Source organism: Terrapene carolina, unplaced genomic scaffold, assembly GCF_002925995.2.
Source record: "Terrapene carolina triunguis isolate 2854851 unplaced genomic scaffold, T_m_triunguis-2.0 Scaffold190, whole genome shotgun sequence".
NCBI classification, from domain to species: domain Eukaryota; kingdom Metazoa; phylum Chordata; order Testudines; family Emydidae; genus Terrapene; species Terrapene triunguis.
In genome coordinates this window covers 2,744,664-2,765,869 of record NW_020664541.1, presented here as the reverse complement: position 1 = coordinate 2,765,869, position 21,206 = coordinate 2,744,664, and the positions used below count along the sequence as shown (strand labels likewise).

General features: G+C 45.3%; 1 protein-coding gene across 1 annotated transcript in view; it reads right to left on the bottom strand.

Annotated features, from left to right (window-relative positions):
• Positions 1–20,716, bottom strand: part of NINJ2 (ninjurin 2) — a 71,587-nt gene extending 50,871 nt beyond the window's left edge. The window contains exon 1 of the mRNA XM_024204511.1: positions 20,616–20,716. Within this exon, the coding sequence (XP_024060279.1) occupies positions 20,616–20,648 (33 nt within the window). The 5' untranslated portion in view covers positions 20,649–20,716. The remainder of the gene's footprint in view (positions 1–20,615) is intronic.
• Between the last annotated feature and the right edge of the window lie 490 nt (positions 20,717–21,206).

Here is a 21,206-nt window from a genome sequence, read left to right as displayed (position 1 = left end):
CCCCCCCCCCCCGGGGGGGGGGGGGGCGGCCGGTGGCTTTTTTGCCTAGGGCGGCAAAAAAGCCAGAGCCGGCCCTGTCTGGAGCAATGGAACAACTGGACAAAGCAAAGTCATACCTACAGTCTTACCGGTCAGATGAGGGATTTCAAAATGTTCTGAAGAGTGCACAGAAGTTGGCAGAAGAACTTCACACTGAATCTATTTTTCCCCCCCATTCAAGAATACAAGAGTCACCGAAGATGATGACATTTTGATTTACAAAGTACGGGATAACCCCATAAGAGACCCCAAACAACAATTCAAAGTTGAATTCTTTAACCAGGTGCTAGATTGTGCAATACAGTCAGTTGAAAAACGTTTCATGCAGCTCAAGTAACACAGCAGTATATTTGGGATGTTGTATGATATTCTAAAACTCCTCACTATACCTGAAGAAGACCTACACCAGCAATGCAGGGCACTAGAGACAGTGTTGACACAGGATGACATGCGCAATATTGATGCGAGTGATTTAGGTGATGAACTGAAAGCCCTTTCAAGATACATTTCAGCAGGATCAACTCCAAAGGCTGTTCTGGAATATATGTGCACAAATAAGATGACCACCCTCTTTCCAAATGCTTTTGTTGCTCTGCACATACTTCTAACACTTCCTGTAACAGTTGCCAGTGGAGAACACAGCTTCTCCAAGCTGAAGTTAATAAAAATGCATCTATGCTCCACAATGACACAGGAGAGGCTGGTTGGCCTTAGAACCATCTTAATAGAGCATGAGCTGGCCCAGACTGTGGACCTTCAGCAGGAAGCAGTTCAAATCTTTGCAACCAAGAAGGCACGGAAAGCACCACTTTGATTATTCAAACAGATAAAAATGCTAGTGTTTACTATGCAGATAGGGTGACCAGATGTCCCGATTTTATAGGGACAGTCCCGATTTTTGGGTCTTTTTCTTATATGGGCTCCTATTACTCCCCACCCCCGTCCCGATTTTTCACACTTGCTGTCTGGTCACCTTATATGCAGACAAGAAAAGTTACATTTGCTGTTCAAGCATTTGAAAGTTAAGTGTTACTTAACATTTTTGAACAAGGCATTTTAAGTTGTTAGTTCTCCTTTATTGGGGTAGGTAGCAGAGCAGTACCATGAGAGGAGTAGAACAGGAAGAAGGTAGAATTGAGACCTTTCAAAGTATTGGCCCAAGCGAGGGGGCATGTGGGCATCATTTGAGCTCCCCGCCTCAGGTGCCAAAATGTTGTGGGCCAGCCGTGGCTGCCTGAGTGAGTATAGCAAATGAGAACTTAGTGCAAGGCAGGGGAAAAGTCTAAGTTAAGGGAGCAAGTTCCTTTGAGGTGGGGTGTCGAAGGGAATGCCTATCAACTAGAACATTATCATTACATAATATGCAATTCCTTGAAGTCTAGAAAGCACTTAAATTTCAGTCACCAAGGCAGGACAAAGGAAGCAAACAGGAACACTCAGAAACCGGTATGCATTTGTTAATATATCTGATATCCATCCTCTATTGAGTCTGTACAAGGGGGACAGTTGGGGGGAGCATGTCAATGCAAAACAAATGCCTCTGATCTCTCGTGAGTTTCAGAACCAGAACCCAAATTTTGCAGCAAAAGCTAGTTATTAGAATGGATTGAACAAAACTTTGGATCCAAACAACTTCTTGAGTTTTTTGGGAGTAGGGGTTTGGGTGTGTGGGTGGGTGGGAAGGGAGGCGATAGGAAGTCTGAAGCTGGAGCAGACATTTTGCCTTAGAGCTATCTCAAGATCCTCAAAGAAGTCCGTACTCCTGCTCTTCTATTGCTCAGTAGTACATCTAGTTAGATACACAAGTCCAGACACAAAGGCAGGGGAGGCAAAGGTGGCAGTAATTCCCCAACAGTTTGCTGTTTTGCAGTAATTCTCTACATCTCACAGTGTTGCATGTCCTATAAGCTTTACTTCCCATAAGTTGCACAGGGTCTCATGAAGCTGCTTTGTGCTGCCCTTCTGTCCTCCCCCCAGTCACCCTCCCAAGCTAAAAAGGCATGCAGTTTTGTTTCTTGTTGCTGTTACCATAGGCATCCTTCCATCATGTTGTCTATGGGCATTCCTAAATATAGGAACACTTCTGCAGTGGGGATGATACTCCATCAGAGAAGAGGGTGTGGGAAGAAGTTCCCTTCCCTCAATAAATTAGAATATAATTTCCAATAATCCATCTTCCTAAATCTACATTCTTCCATAGATGCTGGACACCCCTGCTTGGGAAGATATTTGTTTAGTAGAATTTTCACCCTTGTTCTCCTCTGTCCTTGAATCTGGCACCAAATATTCATGTATTTGTTGATCCTTCTGAAGAAGTCAAGCATATTCTGAAAAAAAAATTCTAAATAATTCCTTCCAAAGCTTTATTGAGGCTCTTAACTCTGCCAACCCTGTGTATTTAGCTGTTATTAAAAGGTTTGCCCCATTCTTCTTCCTATACATCTCCCTATTTACAGCTTTGCAAAATTAGTATGTATCAACCTTCCTAATACCTTCACCCCTGAGAAACAGCAGCCCCCATTCACCTAACATGGCCCTCTCTCTGTTCCCAGACTACGGTATATTAGTGCTGACTCGAAGTGCAAGAGGTACCCCAGGTGAAAATCAGACCAGAGGCTGCTCAGTAACTAATCTAATAGTCCCAGAGCTTTTTGTCCAGAGAGACTATCTACAGAAGTCACAAAGGTATATTCTCCCTCCCCAGTGTATTGAGAGGAGAATAGGCCCCATGGTATACACATTATACTCCTGAGGGAACTCTGCACCTAAAAATTATGTGCCAAAAATTAAAAATTATGCACACAATATTTTAAAATTCTGAAAAATTCTGCAAATGTTATTTGTCAATAAATACATGTGTCTCCAGCATGGCAGTGGGGAGCACAGGCCACTGGCTGCATTGAGGTGGGAGATCACCCTGAAGCCCCTACCTCTGGTACAGAGACTCGGCAGTGAGGATGCACCCGACCCTGACACAGTGCATGGGCTGGGCCTGCCCCAGAAACACCCTGAGGCTCTGCCCCAGGTGCACCAGGTGTGGGTATGCGGGCTCAGCCCGGCAAGGTCCAAGTGTGGAGGGACTTAGTGTGGGGGGGATACATGTGTAGGGTGAGAGGTTTCTGTGTGGGGAAATCTGGATGTAGAAGCTCATTGCGGGGTTCCGGGTGCAGGAGCAATGGGACTCTGCAGAGGATCCAGGTGAAGGTGGTTGGGGCTCAGGAGAGGGGGATGGGTTTGGGGAGACGGGGCTCAGCAGCGGGTCTGGGGGGGTCCAGGTGCTGGGGGAGTGGGGCTTGATGGGGTGGGGATCCAGGTGCAGCTGGTTGGAGATCAGTGGGGGGGGTGTCTGGGTGTGGGGGAGGGAGTCACTGTAGGGGTCCAGGTGTAGGGGGGTAGGGTTTGTCAGGGTGAGGGTTCTAGGGGCCTGCTTAATAGGGGAGCCCCAGCTGCTGCTGCTGAGGGGACACTGCATGCCGGGCTCCCACTTCCCCCTGCTATTCCCCTATTCCCTTTTCTTCTCCATCCCCCTCCCCTCACTCCCACATTCCCCTTCCCCTGCCCTTTCTTCCCCACTGTCTCTTCTCCTCACGCCCCCTTGCCCAGCCCCACTCACTGTTGCACAGAATAGAAAAGAGGAAGGCTCCCAGCACACAGAAGGGGAGCTCGACTGGCACTAGGACCCAGGAGGCAGTATGCAGCTGCAGAGTCAGCGGAGCTGACACAGACAGCCTCCTTCAGCTGGGCAGGTCTGCGCTTGCAGAATGAGGGGGGGGGGGGCAGTGGCATGTAACCCTGTTTGCCTCACCTCTGTTTGGAGGGGGCAATCCCCCCAAAAAACTGTCCCCATGGTCACCACCTCCGCCAGCGTGGCTTCCCTTTGCTTCCCTGCCATTTTCTGCAGGGAAACACAGGAAATCTGCGGGGGTGTGTGTGTTTCCTGCGGGCAGTCCCGCAGAATCCCTCCAGGAGTAACACAAATCTTCCCAGAAGAAAGCTGTGATCAGTAAATCCCAGTATCCTTTCAGTCTTTGTATTTTCCCTGTCTTAAGGAGGACTTCCCTCCCATAGGTGTCCTTCCTCAAGTAGTATCAGTGAATCTGCTTTAGAAGGTGTAAGGATTGGACAGGTAATAAGAAACTTAGTCTGGTTATCCCAGCAAAGCGTATGCAGGGAACAGAGTCTGAAAACAGTTGAAGTGGAACACAACGTACTGTGCTTCTCTAGCAGACTGACACTTTGGACATGTATAGTGCCTTTCATTTGAAGATCACAAAACTCTTGCTAAGTACAAGCACACACACTTAGGGTATGTCTACCCTGGAATCGGAGGTGTGGTTTGCAGTTCATGTAGACATACCTGAGCTAGCTTTAATCTAGCGAGCACTTCTGAAAATAGTGGCAAAGATGCGGCAGCACAGGCTGCACAGACCTGCCCAGAATCCTGGGTACCTATTGCTGTTGCTAGCCCATGCCAACGTCGGTGCCACTGCATCTTCCCCCTGTTATTGGTATTTGTGCTAGCTATTCAAGCTGTCTTTAAGCATGTCTACCCAAGTTGCAATCTGTCCTCTGATTATAATGTAGACATACCCAAACATGCACACAGTAAATTGAGACACACAAAAATTAAGTGACATGATCAATGGCAGAGTATGGAGTAGAACTTAGGGCTCATTGCTCCCACTTTATGTTTTAACTCCAAGATAACAGTCCAAAACCATTTTAACCAGTCTGAGTTTAGCATGTGCATTTCCCTTTTTAGTATGTCTGTGGCATTTAATATAGTAAACAAAAGCAGAAGCCACTTTAGGGTGCAGGTACAATGATATTGGGCACATTAGTAATAGATAGACTGGATATTGCTTACTCTTAGTCCAGTAAGAAACCAATTCTCATCAGACAGGGAGAAAATAGAGGGGGTGAACCAGACAAGAAAGTGAATTACGCTCAGATAACAGTAAAGAGGGGTAGATTTCTCTCATATATGCCCAAGTGGTGGTGCATCTCTTCTCCGCTTTTTGCCATTGGTTGTCATGGGTGTATTAGTCTGCTAGACAAACACCTTTCTCTGCAGCCAGCCAAGTGGCTGAGTAAGCTTCTCCCATAGGAGATATGATGTGGCAGTTTATACATTGTGGGAATGAGCCAACAGGAAATGATTTTAAATGACCTATTAAAATCAGCATTGCCCCACCCAAGCTGTAAACACCTGAACTCACCAACACTGTGGTCCCACTCCCAGAGTTCTGAGACTGTTCCCCCACTACTAGTTCCCAGCTAATCACTGTTTTGCCACTCAACTTGCCCGGAGAGTGAATCTTATAACGCTGACTGAGCTCAGCAGCTCTGAAGTGTGCTTGGAGGTTCATCGCCAGAGATAGCTCAGCGGGCTGGTAATGGGTTGCTGAGCCATTTAACTCTGCATCACCAGCTGAAAACGGATTCAAGCGGGTAGTCACCAAGAGCTGTTGCTATCTGTTCTTCAGTGACCTTTGTGAAATGAGTCCAGCCCCTAGTGATTATTAGGAGCTCCGTGTAAAGATACAGACTAGAGCACTTCTGTAACATCATCCACAGCACAGTTGGTGCTAACTGTACCCTTTGTTGCAGCAGACTCAGATTAAATTAACCTCCCACTCTTGATAGAGTCCCTCCAGCTAGGCTAGTGGCCGATTGGCAGGGTATCATGGGGAAGTCTGTTCTGTCCCTTTTCTGTGGGACAGAGAATTTCAATCTCCAGGTCTGCCCGACCCTCACTCCATGTCCCTGTTTTGTCATTTGTTGCCCCCTATATTTAGTAGTTTCCTCATCCTGTGGCCCATGCCTCCTCCAAGGGAGGTGGGCCTTTCGTTCTTGTAGGCTCACACCCGCCTTTCCCAGAAGACAGACAGATTGCACCCTAGCCCTGGTTTTTCATTCTTTGTCTCTGTATTCAGTTAAGTTCTGAGGCCCTGCCCTCATTTGTGAAGGGGGTTTCTGTTGTTCTGATGGGCTTTGCCCACCATTCCCAGGATTTAAATAGGCTGACAGTTTTCACAAGTAATCAATCCACTTCAGAGGCACTGACTTCCCCAGTTCCCGGGGGGGTGCTTGACCCCCCCGCTCTGCTCCAGGCCCCACTCCATTCCTTCCCCCAAATCCCCATCCTCACCCTGCCTCTTCCCACCCTGCCGCATTCTGCTCCCTCCACTGCCTCTTCTTGCTCCCACTCCTCCCCCCCTCCCAGTGTCTCCTGAACGCTGCTGAACAGCTGATTGGTTCTCGGTGCGCAGGAGGCGCTGGGAAGGAGAGGGAGGCACTGATTGACGGGACCTGCCAGTGGATGGGAAGCACTTGGGGGAGGAAGGGTAGGAGCTAATCAGTGGGGCTACCAATGAGTGCTGAGCACCCACTCTGTTTTTCCTGTGGGTGCTCCAGCCCACAGGATCCTCTTCACAATGTTTTTTAGAGGTTAAGCTGCTAAGCAGCTGAACAGCAAACACCAGAGGGAGAACCACAGTTTGTGAGAGCTCCAAATTCCTTAGAAATATATGTGGAGCCACCATGTCAAAGCAAGAGCCTTTTGACAAAGCTCACCAGTGAGAATGAAATGGTGTAAATTCCTCAAGCAACTTTTTCACGATTACAGGCGAAAAATGGGGTCTGCCTAAGGAATCAGCCCAGCACCAGCTCCCAAGAATCTAGCACATGAAGATCAAGACAGAGGTCAAAGCTAGTCTGATCAAGAGAAAAAAAAAAGTGGTGGTGGTTTCTGTTTACTTGCAGTACACTATTCAGCCACTAGCTGTTTCTCTGTGCTGTACAGAGTTCCAGACAGGGTGTGGTCCCTGGTCAACAAACCAGAAAAATCTGGAGTTCATGTGTGGAAATCCCTTTCTTTGTGCCTGTATTTCTATCTTTTTCTTTATTAAATGCCTCCTGTTTAAGAAGGGCCATAGATTCCATGTATCACAAGTGGCACTTTATTGAAATCTGTATTATCATAGCACCTCCAAGCCCCAGTCGCAGACCAGGACCCCATTGTGCTAAGTGCAGACAGAACAGACAGTTCCTGCCCCAGAGGGTTTACAGTCTAATGTATATGGCAAGAGACCATAGATGGGAGAGTACAAGGAAACAATTATGCAATATCATCTAAATAAACAAGTGTAACCAGGCTGCCTAAGCAGTATCCTCCTGTGGCCCATCATGGGGCAGCTCACCCAGCTGCAGGTCCCCAACAGTTAAGTATCGCTCCTCGCAGGTCCATTGCTATGGTGCTTTAGCCCTCTGTCTATGGCACACTTGAGTCCTATCTCTTATCTAAACTCATCAATTTTAAGGCCAGAAGGGACGATCCTGATCATCTAGTCTGACTTCCTGTACATGGCAGGCCAGAGAACCTCACCCACCCACGCTTGCAATGGGCCCATAATCTCTGGCTGAGTGACTGAAGTCCTCAGATCTTGATTTAAAGACCTCTTCTGGGGTATTAGGAAACATGAAAGGAAAACCAGTGAATTCAAAATCAGGCTAGTCTTGGGATTCATTGGCAGACCTCACCCTTCTGCACAGAGCTTGTCTCAGTTAGTCCTTTTCTTATCAGTCTTCCTGAGCCTAGTTGTCCCATCCAGTGGGAGGCTTGTCCAGGTAGCAAAGTGTCTCAGGATCTTGGCTGGAACCAGGCTTCCTTCATCAAGGACAAAGCAGAGCTGTGCACTCCTCCCTGTTCAGCCCTGAGCTGAGCTAGGTCTCCTCCTTTTAATGCCCCTCTCCATGCCTGACGCGTATTGCAGATGTAGCAGAGTTGGGCCAACAGACTTTCCTTAATCCTCTGGTTGCCAGAGTGAACCTAGCTGCCTCATTACCCCCCTTGTTGCCCATGTGGGGCCTATCTGCCCCATCACAGCAAGAGAGACACAGGGTGAAGGAAGGGATAAAACACACAAGCAGAGTGAACAACGTGGCAAATGTCATGTTAGTGCCACGATTATTAATCTTTTTTGGCTGTGTTTACCTAGGAGGGGATCAGCTATATAGAAAGGGAAGGAGGGTGAGAGAGACAGGGAAGGGGAGGAATGGGCAAGAGGGGCCGGTCACTAGTGTGGAGTGAAGCTGAGGTGAAGAGACTGTGAGGGAGAGGGAGAGAGAGGGGGGCAAAGGAGGAGGGTTGGAGCAAACAGCCAAATCAGCACAGGGCCTCTACCCACCATCCCAAGGGAGCCAGATGGTAAAATGATCAACAGTGAAATAAATGTGGTCAATTAAATAATCATCATTATGTTGTAATGAGATGGATGGGGGCATTCCACGCCTTTTAAAATAGCTATAATTTCATCTGTCTGCAGACTTGGGAAGACGGGAGGGTACTGGTTATTCCTTGAAAGGTTTCCTTCCTTCCCAACTTGAGGCCTGATTCTCAGTTACACGAAGGCTTTGGAATTGCTCCCTGCAGAAACATGGTTAAGCATGAATCTGGCCACAAAAAAGGTGCAAGACACATCTCTGTGCCTTTCCAATTTACTAAGGCTATGTCTACACTACAGCTTATGTTGGCATAACTTATGTCGCTCAGAGGTGTGAATAAACCGCCCCCCTGAGTGACATAAGTTACACAGACATAGTGCTGTCCACACTGGTGCTTATGCCGGCGAGAGAGCTTCTCCCGCCACATAGCTACTGCTTCTCATGGAGGTGTTTTTATTATGCCGACCAGATGTGTTGCAGTGGTGCAGCTGCATTGCTGCAGAGCTTTATCTGTAGACAAGCCCTATGTTTGCTTCCGAGCTGACTGGTAAAGCTACAGGTAGCAGAACAGTGCTATGTTCAGCCTCTCATTGAGATCTTCAATTAATATTTCACTTAAAGTTTTGTGAGGTGCCCAGATACCATGGTGATGGATAAAAAAAAAATAATAATTTTTTCAAAAACTGATGGTGTCACCAGGACCACCAAGTATTAATCAATCCGAGCCATGTGCCAAAGCTCAAAGCAGATTGCCTACTTGGTGCTACTGCTTTATTTAAGAAAATCTATCACACTATACGGTGTTTAAAACTCATGACTAGGTGAGAGGAGACCTGTCTTCCATTTCTGGTTCTGCCACTGACTTTCTGTGTGATCTTGGGCAAGTCATTTAATCCATCTGTGCCTCAGTTTGTCCATCAATAAAATGGGGATAAAAAGACTTCCTACTTCATAAGGGAATTGTGAGGCTGAATTCATTGATGTTTTCAAAGAGCTTTGAGATCTTGGAATAGAAAGTGCTATGGAAGAGTAAAGCATCACTGTGTTATTGCCTGTGAATAGGCATCCTTTCAACACAAAGACACAGTATACTGAGGGTGAGTACTTTCACTTTCATTTCTATTGAAGAAAAACTAGTCCTTTCAGAAGAATAAAGTTTGTGGTGAGTTTGGGCTCTTTAAAAAAAATGCTGTATTTGCGGTATCTGTGTGCAAAGTAAAAAACCTGAAAATATCTTTAAATGGTGAAATCAAAACCAACAACCCTTTTTCATGATCACTCAAAAACAGCTGATGGGATTTCACAAAACTTTCCAGAATCAATTTACCTTTGAGCTGAGAATACGCATGAGAAATTTTAGCCCAAAGGGTTATTTTTGGGGAAACTTTATAAGTGCATGAATATAAGAGCTTAGGATAGAAATGCTTTTACAACCATAATTATAACCTCACACAACTTCATTATGTAACATGACAGGGAATTATGACTTGCCCAGTGTACAAGCTGCAATGAGTTATAACTGTAGCCATTAACACGCAAATCTCTTGCAGCGTCCATGAGTGTATCCTTCTCCCAGGCAAAAAGAAACTAGTGTCAGATTTCTGTAGCCATAGTTCCCACACTCCTTATTACATAGTCCCAGCCTGGGGGGTATCCAAAATGATAGTGCTGGTGAGTGCTATGAGGTACAGATGATTCAGGAACATCCCATCCTTCCAGAGATGTTTTTATACACATTTGACTCAGAAGCTATATTTTCAGATGTGGACCCAATGGATATGCCACTAAAAACACCCCTGCACCCTTTGTACCAGCACAAATCCTGCACTTGTGGACATATCTCCATCTGTACGTGATGGTATACACACAGGCAGATTTTTGCAGGCACTTTGTATAATAATAGTTAGCCCTTTGGTAGTGCTTTTTAGCTAAGGCACTCAACATGCTTTACAAATATGAACTCTCAGGCTCTTCACTTCCCTGTGATGCGGGTAAGTGATGTTATCTCCATTTTACAGACAGGAAAGCAAGACTTGACCAGTTTAAGCAGACAAGTTTGAAAATGTTGGCTTCAAGTTATGCCCCTACATCCATAATCAAGCACCCAAACAAGTGGCCTGATTTTTCAGAGTTTCTGAGCACTCTTGGCTCTCTCTGGAGACCATGAGAGTTGCAGGTTTGGTGTTCAGCTCCCTCTACTTCCTTTATTTAGGTGCCTAAATAGCAATCTTTGGGCCTTGCTGTGGGGCAAAATTTGAAAATTCTGGTCCAGATTGTTTGCTGAAATTAACACAATGGGTCTGATTTTTTTCTTGCCTTGCCCTTTCTGCCATCATTAATACCTGTGCAAAGTGGGGATAAAATGCTACAGAATCAGAGCGATAGCTCATGACATCCATTTTGCACAGGTATGCATTTAGGTCATGGAGAATGAGAGCCAGCACCTCTCTTGAAGAGGCAGGTGTAGAAACCACAACTTCTGAGAGACGTCACCAATCTTCGGAGAGATTGTCTTACATCCCCTAGATCTAGTGGCTACTGCAGCAGATTTAGCCACTCTTTCAGAAGCTGTGAAAACTGGATGGGCCCAGCTCCAGCAGGGAAGGAAGCAAGAAGCACAAAAGCTGGTACTGAGGGAAGGGACTTAGAGACTTGCTGTCCATCTAAATACGTATTTCTAGAGCACCCATCAGCATACTGTCTAGGCACCTGAGATCCGACTAAGGGTAGAGGACAGGAGCTAACACAGAGACTCGCACCGAAAATTAGCCTGATTCTCAGTTGCACTAAGGTGACTTTACACCATTCTAACAGTGTAAAGAGATATTAAAGTGGTGTAAATGACACCTACTATAAAAGGGGTCTTGATGTAATTGAGACTCAGGCTCTAGTAAAAGGACTATGCATTGTCGGGGCAGTTCGGGCATAAGAGTTTGGCTCACAGAAGAAGGACATGAAGAAAGATGAAGATAGTTAAATTCTTGTTTAAATTGTTGGGATGGCAGGGTAGGTGATGATTATTATATATTATTTGTATTACCATAGCATATAGATCCCTAGTTGAGAAGATGAGTGGGTACAGCCTCTCAATTCTTAGGAACTGGGAGAACATGGAAACTGAGGAGAGGTCCAGACTGATGTAGACAATAAAGTCCAGTTCTCATTGGGGAAGACATGGAAACCAATATGGACTGTCATTCATAAGAACGGCCATATTGGGTCAGACCAAAGGTCCATCTAGCCCAGTATCCTGTCTACCGACAGTGGCCAATGCCAGGTACCCTAGAGGGAGTGGACCTAACAGGTAATGATCAAGTGATCTCTCTCCTGCCATCCATCTCCAGCCTCTGACAAACAGAGGCTAAGGACACCATTCCTTACCCATCCTGGCTAATCTGCTTTGGTTTGTAAGTTACAAAGGACACATTTACTCGCAAAAACCATCAACTCTGGGGAAGATTTGTTTTATTTTATTCTGAGATCACAATTCATCATCTTAGCTGGACGATCAGGAAATCACCATAGCCATGCTTATGCTTATGATTATACGCTGAACAAAACCCATTCTTCTACTCATACCAACTGGCACTGAATAATGAGGAGCCCAGTGGGGTTGCACCATAGGTCTCTGTATATGGAGGCAGGGGCTGCGTGGTGGGCTAGCAGGAGCAGGGAGGAGCTCTTAAGGGATACACTGAGGATGGAGGAGCCTGAGGAGAGCTGCTTTTCCATCTGGAAAAAAACAGAGATGGCTACACTCCATGCTGGTGCTGAGGGTGAGACCCCCTAAAGTCGGGGGTGGCCAACCTGTGGCTCCGGAGCCGCATGTGGCTCTTCAGAGGTTAATATGCGGCTCTTTGCATAGGCGCTGACTCTGGGGCTGGAGCTACAGATGCTAACTTTCCAATGTGCTGGGGGGTGCTCACTGCTCAACCCCCTGCTCTGCCCCAGGCCCTGCCCCCACTCCACCCCTTCCCCTGAGCCTGCCATGCCCTCACTCCTCCCCCTCCCCCAAAGAGCCTCCTGCGCATGCAAAACAGCTGATTGCAGCAGGCAGGAGGCACTGATCGGCGGGGCTGCTGGAGGGTGGGAGCTGATGGGGCTGCTGACGTATTACTGTGGCTCTGTGGCAATGTACGTTGGTAGATTCTGGCTCCTTCTCAGGCTCAGGTTGGCCACCCCTTCCCTGAAGGGGACTTTACCACAGGCTGGCCCTTAGTTCAGAGGCATGCAACTGTCCCCATGATGTTAAGCAGAAATCAGGGGCCCATTCGCTGTTTGGCATTTGGACTGTCAGCCTTGTAATGTTCCTTCCTGTGAGCAGGTGGGGGAGTTCACAGGCCATGTGTTCTCCTTTGCCCCTTCTGAGGGAAGGGAGCTCCCAGGTGGCTTTGGACTGCCTCCCACTTACCGTGTGCTGAGGCGGAGTCTCTAAAACTAAACAATAAAATACCAAAGGCCACTGACCTACAAAAGCTGCCAAAAAAACCAGGATGGGCTGGAGGGAAGAGCACAGGGAAGAGGGGATGTTTTTGTCCCCATGCGTATTTACTCCGCCTGTCAGCTGACCTTGTTTTTCTAAGCTGCCCCTCGTTCATGGTCATGGTGCAGCTGTGCAGACTTGCTGCCTCTTTCTGTGTGAAAATGGTACCACCCAATGCAAAGGCCCTCGGCATCCCCATTCCTCTCCCCGAGAACCACATGGGTTTGTCTTGCCTCTTCAGCCACAGAGTGTCTCATCTCTCTTTCCATGCACCTGCTGTTTTTGTGGTTCTCCCAAGCTTTTCATCCCCCTCCACTCTTGTGAGTTTTAACAACAGTCAAAGAAAAACACTTATATGTTGTTCTTAAAATGCTTTCATTCCCCAAACTCTTTGTGTCTCACCCTGCATGCTTCCAAACATTTCAGGGTCCCCCTGTACACAGGAAGCACTACTGACAAAGAATCATGTGCTTCCATCTCATTCATCCTATTGGCTGATTTTAGTATAAACACCCTATGCCACAACATCCGCAAGCACTGCTTTTGCTCACCCTGGGGAATGTTGCAGCATTGGATATGATCCGTTGCTGGAATCCCCCTGGCTCAAGGCATTGTGATGACTCAGCCGCACCTTTGTCCTCTTTAGGGGTGGGCGAATTACTCCATATTATTATACAATAAACTCCCAGAACCTTCGCCTATTTCTAGTTCCAGAGTTGAACTAACTTTTTTTTGGTTGTTCTGAAATGTTCAGAAAAGGTTTTGTTCACTTCAGGATTCTGGCTGGGGTAGGAGGACTTGTGAGGCAGTGAAAAAGCCTATTCTATGGAAGCAGATGATAGTATTTTTATATAATGAGCTCTGGCTGAGTGCTCAGAGCTGTACAAACATAGTGGGAGCAGGATTGGGCTCATGGGTCTGATACTGTAGAACAGGGACAGACTAAACTTCTGCTCTAGTTTGTCATCTTGTGCCCCATATTGGTTAGAGTTGACAAGGGATCTTGCACCGGTCGTTGTGCAAAGGGTTCACAAAAACTCTTTGGTGCATATATTATATGTTTGTACAGTGCCTTGCATGATCAGGCCCTGACCTGGCTGAAGTCTCTGGGCAGTACTGCAATATATATATTTAATAACCATAAAGAAGGGTGTTTTAAGAAGGCATCCACACTCTCCTGAGAGAGCCTGTTGTCGCATGAATTTCAGATTTAAGGGATTAAATTTATCCCTGAGGTAACTCCATTGACTTCAGTAGAGTTACCCTAAGGACGGATTTGGCACCTGAAGGCACTCTGAGAGGTAGGTTACCTTTTAGAAACCTGCATAGATACAATGTTTGGATCTTCATCCAAACCCTGTGAGGCTTGCTCATCACTAGCCCTTTCCATTGCACTGCTTATGCAACAGTTACACCTCCTCAGTCCTCCACTCAGGCAGGCCAAGGGTCAGAATTCATTACCAGAATGGCTTAAGTTTAAGAATCTTCAGGATCTGTTTCCTCTCACTTGAGTAATTTACAGCATGGCAAGTGACTTTTACAGGCACTGGAGGAAAGTTCACTGTACCTGAGGGAAAGTTCACTGTACCATTTGTGTTGAGTCATTGACTTTTTCCTCCTCTAATACTGGTCCTGGTAGTAGCAGGAATTATGCTAATCTTACCCATGAGTGAGGCCATGGATTATTCAAGCTGTTGCTTGGCAGCACAGAGTAAACATAACATCTTGTATTCATGTACAGTAGCACTCTCATCACAAAGTACTTTATAAACTAATCTTCAAACTTGACACAGGATTCACTCCATCCACCCCTAGGGTTAAGTGGAGAGGCTGTTTAACAGCACACAGTAGCCTTATACAACAGTTAAGGACTGGAAGTCAAGAGTCTGTTTCCAGCAGAAACTGCGGAGGCAGTTTAGGTAGGAGAACATAATTACCCCGTTGCACTTTGGCCAGAACAGCAGGGCCAGATCCTCAAGTCATGTACATTCGCAAAACTCCATTGATTTGAGTAGGGCTATACTAATTTACACCAGCTGAGGGTCTGGCCCAATATATCTTCCAAAGAATGTTATGGATTCTATGATGCCCACAAATGATCAGAAGTCCCACCTACTGTAACATTAAACACCACTCCCTCCTGCAGTTAGGTCTCCTCGAGGATCTCCCATCACATTACAATGCCAGAACACCTCCACTTAGCATGTGGGAGGTGATAAAACAAGAAGAGAATGTTGCTGCATTGATACCTAGCAAAAGATGTATTGGGGTAATGCAGCACTGTCAATTTCCATGCAATGTCAGGACATAGAGGGCCAGATTCTCTGCTGCACAGCGATCCTCTCAGTGAGGGAGCCCATGTGCACAGTGTATATAGTGAAATACATCTAACAGGTGGGAATGAAGGAGAGCATTTGGTTAGAAGGAGGGGGAACATGGTCTGAATGTGGCATTTGGGGGAAGATCAGGTATCCAATGATCCCTCTTCATGCACATTGTTTCAGGGAGAATTACAGACAGTCAGCAGGATTAATTCACTCTTTAGTGTGTTCTGCATATAATCGGAGAATACTCATTAATATCTTCCACTCCCATATATATTTTCACATTTGTAACCCTATTGTGGTCCTATGCTTCTGAATGAGTAGCATGGATAAGACTCCTCAATAACATTCATTAAAATGTTGATACCTTTCTCTCACCAAACCTCCCTGAGGTGGAGCATCTGGGACCAAATTAATGCCTGTTGAAGGCCTCTAGTTTTAGTGGAGTTTCACCATGGATGAATCTGGCCCCTAATCTGTGTGTGTGTATGAACACATCACACTCCACAATGCTCTCAGTTTCTAGATCTCCTTTAGCACTGATCCAATTTCTTCAAGACCCCTCCTCCCCCCCAAAAAATACTGTGCTTGAAAAACTTCCATTGTGCCCCTCCCATTCTAAGTAAAGTTGCTGTCCACACCCAGGGAGAGGAATAGAGGGGGAGCAGGAGGAATTTGTAGGAGTGAGGAGAAATATCACAACGTTATTCAAGAACAAAGATCAAATTAGTACTGCTGTAAAAAAATCCCATTCTGCACAGTGATGTGCTAGCACCACATCTCCAAGCCTTCTAGCATTAGTGTGACAGGCAGCCTGGAGAATAGCCTGATAGTGCTGTGCAGAATCGCAGTCCCCATGACTTGAGGAACAGACATAAGACTTTTCCCTTTCCCCAGTCTTATATCAGATTTCACATATCTTGTTTTGCTGACTACATTAGAAGAGCTTTGTTTTCACAGTGAATTTTCTCCCTAGCCTGCTACACTCCTCCCATCCCACCCTAGACTTTTCGTTATACACAATCTGTTCTTATTCCTAAATTTCACAGTTTGAGTTAATGATATTTAATAGTTAGAGGTTGGGGGCACGGGAGATCTCTTGGGCTCTATTCCTGCCCCTGCCATTGAATCACTACCGCACACAGTTAGATAAGTCACTTATGTGGCTGAGTTTCTCCATCTGAAAAATAGGGATAATCCTTCCCTACCTTCCAAGGATATTATGAGGCTTACTTACTGTTTGTAAAGCACTTGGAATCTTCACATGAAAGGATCTGTATGAATGCAGAGTATCATTATTAAAATACAGAATTATAATTCTGCACGGTGCCCAAATGACATTACTGAAGCCCTCTGGGACAGGAACACTGCTTGGACTATAACATCACATTGTCATATATCTTGGATATTGCTGAATGAGGGTAAAAGTCTCTGCAGCACTAGAAAGCACAAATTGGCTATTCCTGCAGAAGAAGCAGACAGGTATGTACCCAGACAGAGAACTTGTAACCACGACGCTGCCTGAGGTCAAAACTTGAAGCCACAAAAACAAGAATAAACAGAAGTCTCATCCAGTTGTGAACAAACCCACTACATTCCGTCATCAGGCACAGTGTGAAAGTGAGATGTGGGAGAGAGAATTTATGATTTATGTGGGACTTTCCATTCATTTTGTGAATGTTTTAGAAAAGTCCCAGCTGCCACTCATTAAAGTCATGCAAATTCTATTAATCTGCCTGTCTAAAATCTATTTAATCTACATCTGGTCAAACTACCAGTTGGGATTAAATTATGTAATTAATTTAACTCTTTTTTTTCTGGTTACAAATTGTTTATAAATCCATCCTGATTTCTGGAAATGTACTTGATATTCACAAGTAATCACTGAACAGTTTATGCAAGCAAATTTCAGCCTATGGGGTGTTCTCAAACTGCTCACTTCATGTGTTTGTTCTTTCTTATTTATACTGTGTGATCCATCACTTAGATTGCAAGGTATCATTTCTGCCCCATGCATTGGATGACTGGAACTTTTTAAGAAGAACAGCGATCTAAAAAACTGACAGAAGTGAACAGAGGACACTAATCTTCAAATATCACTGTTCACATAGGAATATGAACAACATTCATTCTGTGAGCATCCCTTTGAACCCAAACCCATTCACACAGATATATATGGATAGTAAATAATAAGGTGGCAACTATGATCTCACTGAATGGCCAATCAGAATTGGAGCATATATTCACTGATATTATCTTGTGGTATTTAACTAACTCTAATCTAATTCATTTCACCAATCTCTTAATTTCTAATGGACTCATCACCATGGTATCAAACACCAACGCTGAGGCAGGATGGGCTGCCTGGTGATGGGTTTTGTTTTGTTTATGTCGATATCCCAAATGCTGTTTCAGCTCCCAGTTATCTCAGCTTGGAATTTGCCATAACAGATCAGAAAACTGGTCCACCTAGTTTGACTTCCTGTCAACAGCCAATACCAAATACTTTATAGAGAAAAATGAAGCTGCCATTGCTGGCAAAATCTGAAAGCCATAAATAGAGATGTTTGGGGTGAAAAATACAGATACACCTTTGAATTCGGGTTATAGTTTTATCTGTTTACTCAGGTTTTTGCTGGATGGGAGGGGTTTAATTCTAGCTTGATAGAGAGCATTTTTCATGTTGACAATGTCCTATTTTTAGGATCTGTGTGCAGTTTGATATTTTGTAAGTGTGCCTAGAAGTGGGAGTTGAAAAATAAACTCTATAGAAGTGCTCTGGACTTGGAGAGTTTTGGGGTGGGAGAGAGTGGGAAATGCTAGCTACTTTGCTGTTAGGAAAGCAGCTGTGGCTCCTACACTGGGACAGTTGGCAGGTATCCTTTTCAATGTACCTGAGCAATTATATAGTGTTGTTTGGAGGCAGAAGGGCTAATCTTCCTGATGCCCGTACACCATTAGCTGAAATAGGAGATTTGAAAGTGCCTCATGTAGCTTGCATAACTCCAAATGTTGTTATTGGTCATAAAATTATCCTATCCCCTATTTAGTGCCAGCTACAATATTTAACTCTCTGACCTGCTCCAGGACACAGTGAATTCCACAGGCTGACTACATGCTGAGAGAAGAAGTATTTATTTTTATTCTGTTAACTTCATCTAGTGAGCTCTTGTTCTCGTGTTATGGGACAGGCTAAAAAAAGAGGAGACTAATCAGTTCTCACTAGAGCCTTCATAATCTTAAATACCTCCTCCATTGCAGGCTAAAGGATCGTAAGTTTTGAATTCTTTTCTCAAATGGAAAGTGTCTAAATGTGATGCACTATAAAAATTCTAGTTGGCAGTGAGCAGCCGTTTGGGTACAGAATGCCTACAAAATAAAACCAAATGAAAACAATATACATGTACGTTAGAATTCTTGGCTATTACTGTAATAGCATACAGTAGTTCTTTCAGATAAAGATTCATGCAGCAGCTGTGGGATTGCCCCAGAGTGTGCAGTCCTTATACCTGCAGGGGCCTCCAGGGCTGTAGCTGTTGGACTTCAGAGTGGACACCTGCATATCATTAGTCAGAACAAAGAACCAAGGGGTACTGTCAAAAGTGCCTTTAATTAAAGAGTGTATACACAATCTTTCCCTCACTCTTCTTTTTTTTTCTTTCATCTCCTGCTTCCTTTGCTCTGCCTTAAAGGCTATTTTACACTCTGGCCCTCCAAGGACCCTTCTACTTCCTCACCTACATGATCCATAATGCTCTCTTTCCTTTGCCAGTATCATCCAGGAGGTTTCCTGGTGACAAGTATGCAGGAACCTATGAATATTTGCCTAAGTTTTGTAAAGTCTGGTTTAGCAAAATCCCCATGAGGTGCCATTAGGAGAATCTCAGGCAAACATTCTGTCTTGTGGGATTTTGCAGAGACGCGGATGATATCCTGCCCTTGCCTGGTTCAGAAACAAACATGTTAATTTTAGTTTTGAATTTCAAACCATCTCTCTCTTCTCAGTTGCTCACATACTATCTCCCTTGACTGAAGTGATCCTTAACAGCTCTTCAGTCACACTAGAGAGGGACCCAAGCTGCAAGGTTCAAATCTGAATGCAGAGCCAAACTTTTCTGAATGTCAGGAGTATCTGGATCCAGGGGGTTGTTTTGTCCTGTTATGGAGGCTGGGTTCATGCACAAAACTCAGATACAAATCTGAATTTTTCCCAAGTGTGGTAGATTCATATGCAGGGGTTTTGGCTTGTCTTTAGTTTATATTTCTTGACCTGTTTCCCTTTACAATTGTTCTGGTTTGTATACCTCTCTGCCTTCACCCTTTCTACCTTGTTTTGGGAAAGCTCAGCCCTCGCTCTTTCCTGGTCAAACAGAAGCATCCGTAGCAATATCCAGCGTCACCACTTAGCAAAGCTACCTTTGAATACTGCTCTTTTTTTCTCCTATTGTATCTGAGGACACCCATTCCAGCCCTTTAAGAGCTTGCACAGCATCTCATTCCTCTGCTGAAGTGACCTTGTGAATCTGCCTGCATCAGGCCCCTGCCCCAGTCAGTCACTCTCTTTGTTCTGCCATTCCCTGTTACCAAATTTTGGGATTGTGGGAATGAGTCCTCTTCAGTACTGCTTTGATGATTTCCCTAACAACAGGCCCAATTCTTTGCATTATAGTCTCTAGAGATTTTGACCTAGATCTGAACTTCCCTAAGGTTTTGCTCTGTTCAGTTCTAAGAATTTGGCTGAGGCCACTCTAAAAATGGAGGCCAACTGCAAAGTTTGGATACTGGTTCAAACTTCCCCAAATCTGGGAGCTGAGTCTAGGACTATGTTTGGAGTAGTTCTAGAGAAGGGGCCAGCTGCCAGGTGCAGATCTGAATCTGAACTTTCCCAAATTTGGCAAATGTTTCTGATCAGGGGGCTTGATTTCAATCCTAATAACTTCTTTCCAAACCCTTGGAGAGTTGCCCTTTCCTAAAAGACATACTGAGTCCAAAGAAACACCCTCCTTAAAAAACAAACACCTGCAAAAGGAAACACATAAGGACTGAAGGAGCTTTACCAGTACGTTTTGTTTCTCAATCAACCCCACATAGGAAAGCCTGGCTTGTGCTCTCTCTCAGCATTTGCTATATGTATTTCTTTCCCTTTTCTCTAGACTGGGAGCACTTTCTGCCAAACACAGAAGGGCTTTGTGAGGAGGGGAACAGCTCAAACTCTTACAGCTAGTAAAATTCGCACTGCCTCCCTCTCAGACCTGGACGCTAACCGCCTCTGGTGTTTCACTCTCGCCACAAAAATAGTTCTTTCTAGTAAGATCCTGCAGCTCTTCTCTCATCCTGTCTCCTTCACAATAAGGAGCTAATAAGCCCTTTCATTAGCAGAGTGTTGAGACGAACCTGCAATCAGCTTCTCTCCAAAGGGGGCTGAAAATTTCAGCAAAGAGGTTTCAAAACAGTATCAAAACAGAGGAGTAAATGACAGGAATTGATACTGCCTCCCTCTACCCTCCCACTTCCCTCTTGTTAATTCCCCAAAATGGACTCACTTGAAGGTTGATGATTTCCCCTTCTGATGCCATCCTTTTGCCCTTAGGTCTCTTCCTCAGCCTTCTGCAGACTGCACAGTAGCTTGGGACTCTGCAGTCCCAGGGACTCTATAATGCTTTCTCTGGGTAAGAGAGCACAGCTGCTGAAACAGACCTGCTATTCATCTCCCTGATGTGAGACGCCCGTCTTGGCACAAACGTGTGGGGGAAGAAGGGGATGGCATACAAATTCTTTGTCTTCAAAATGCTGAATGGTCCATGGAATAAACATCCCTCTTAGATTTGCTATGACACTTTTGTTCACTATGTATCTCCACTAACTCCCTTGGTCCAGCTGAACCCTGTGAGATCACTCAGGCTGGAATTCTGTGATGCAGCTAGCGTACCATGAGGGTCATGGCACAGACTGTACAGAGCATTTAGCAACAATCCTGAACCCTCTCTGTAGCCACAGAGCCCCTCTGTTCATATCAGGGCTACCGCATGAAGATGGTTTGAAAACTAGTGGCTGAGAAGGTTCGGGCCAGAAAGTCATGTTCCTTCACTGCAGAACAGGATTACAGCAAAGCTCTAGAGAAGGCTGAGATGGAA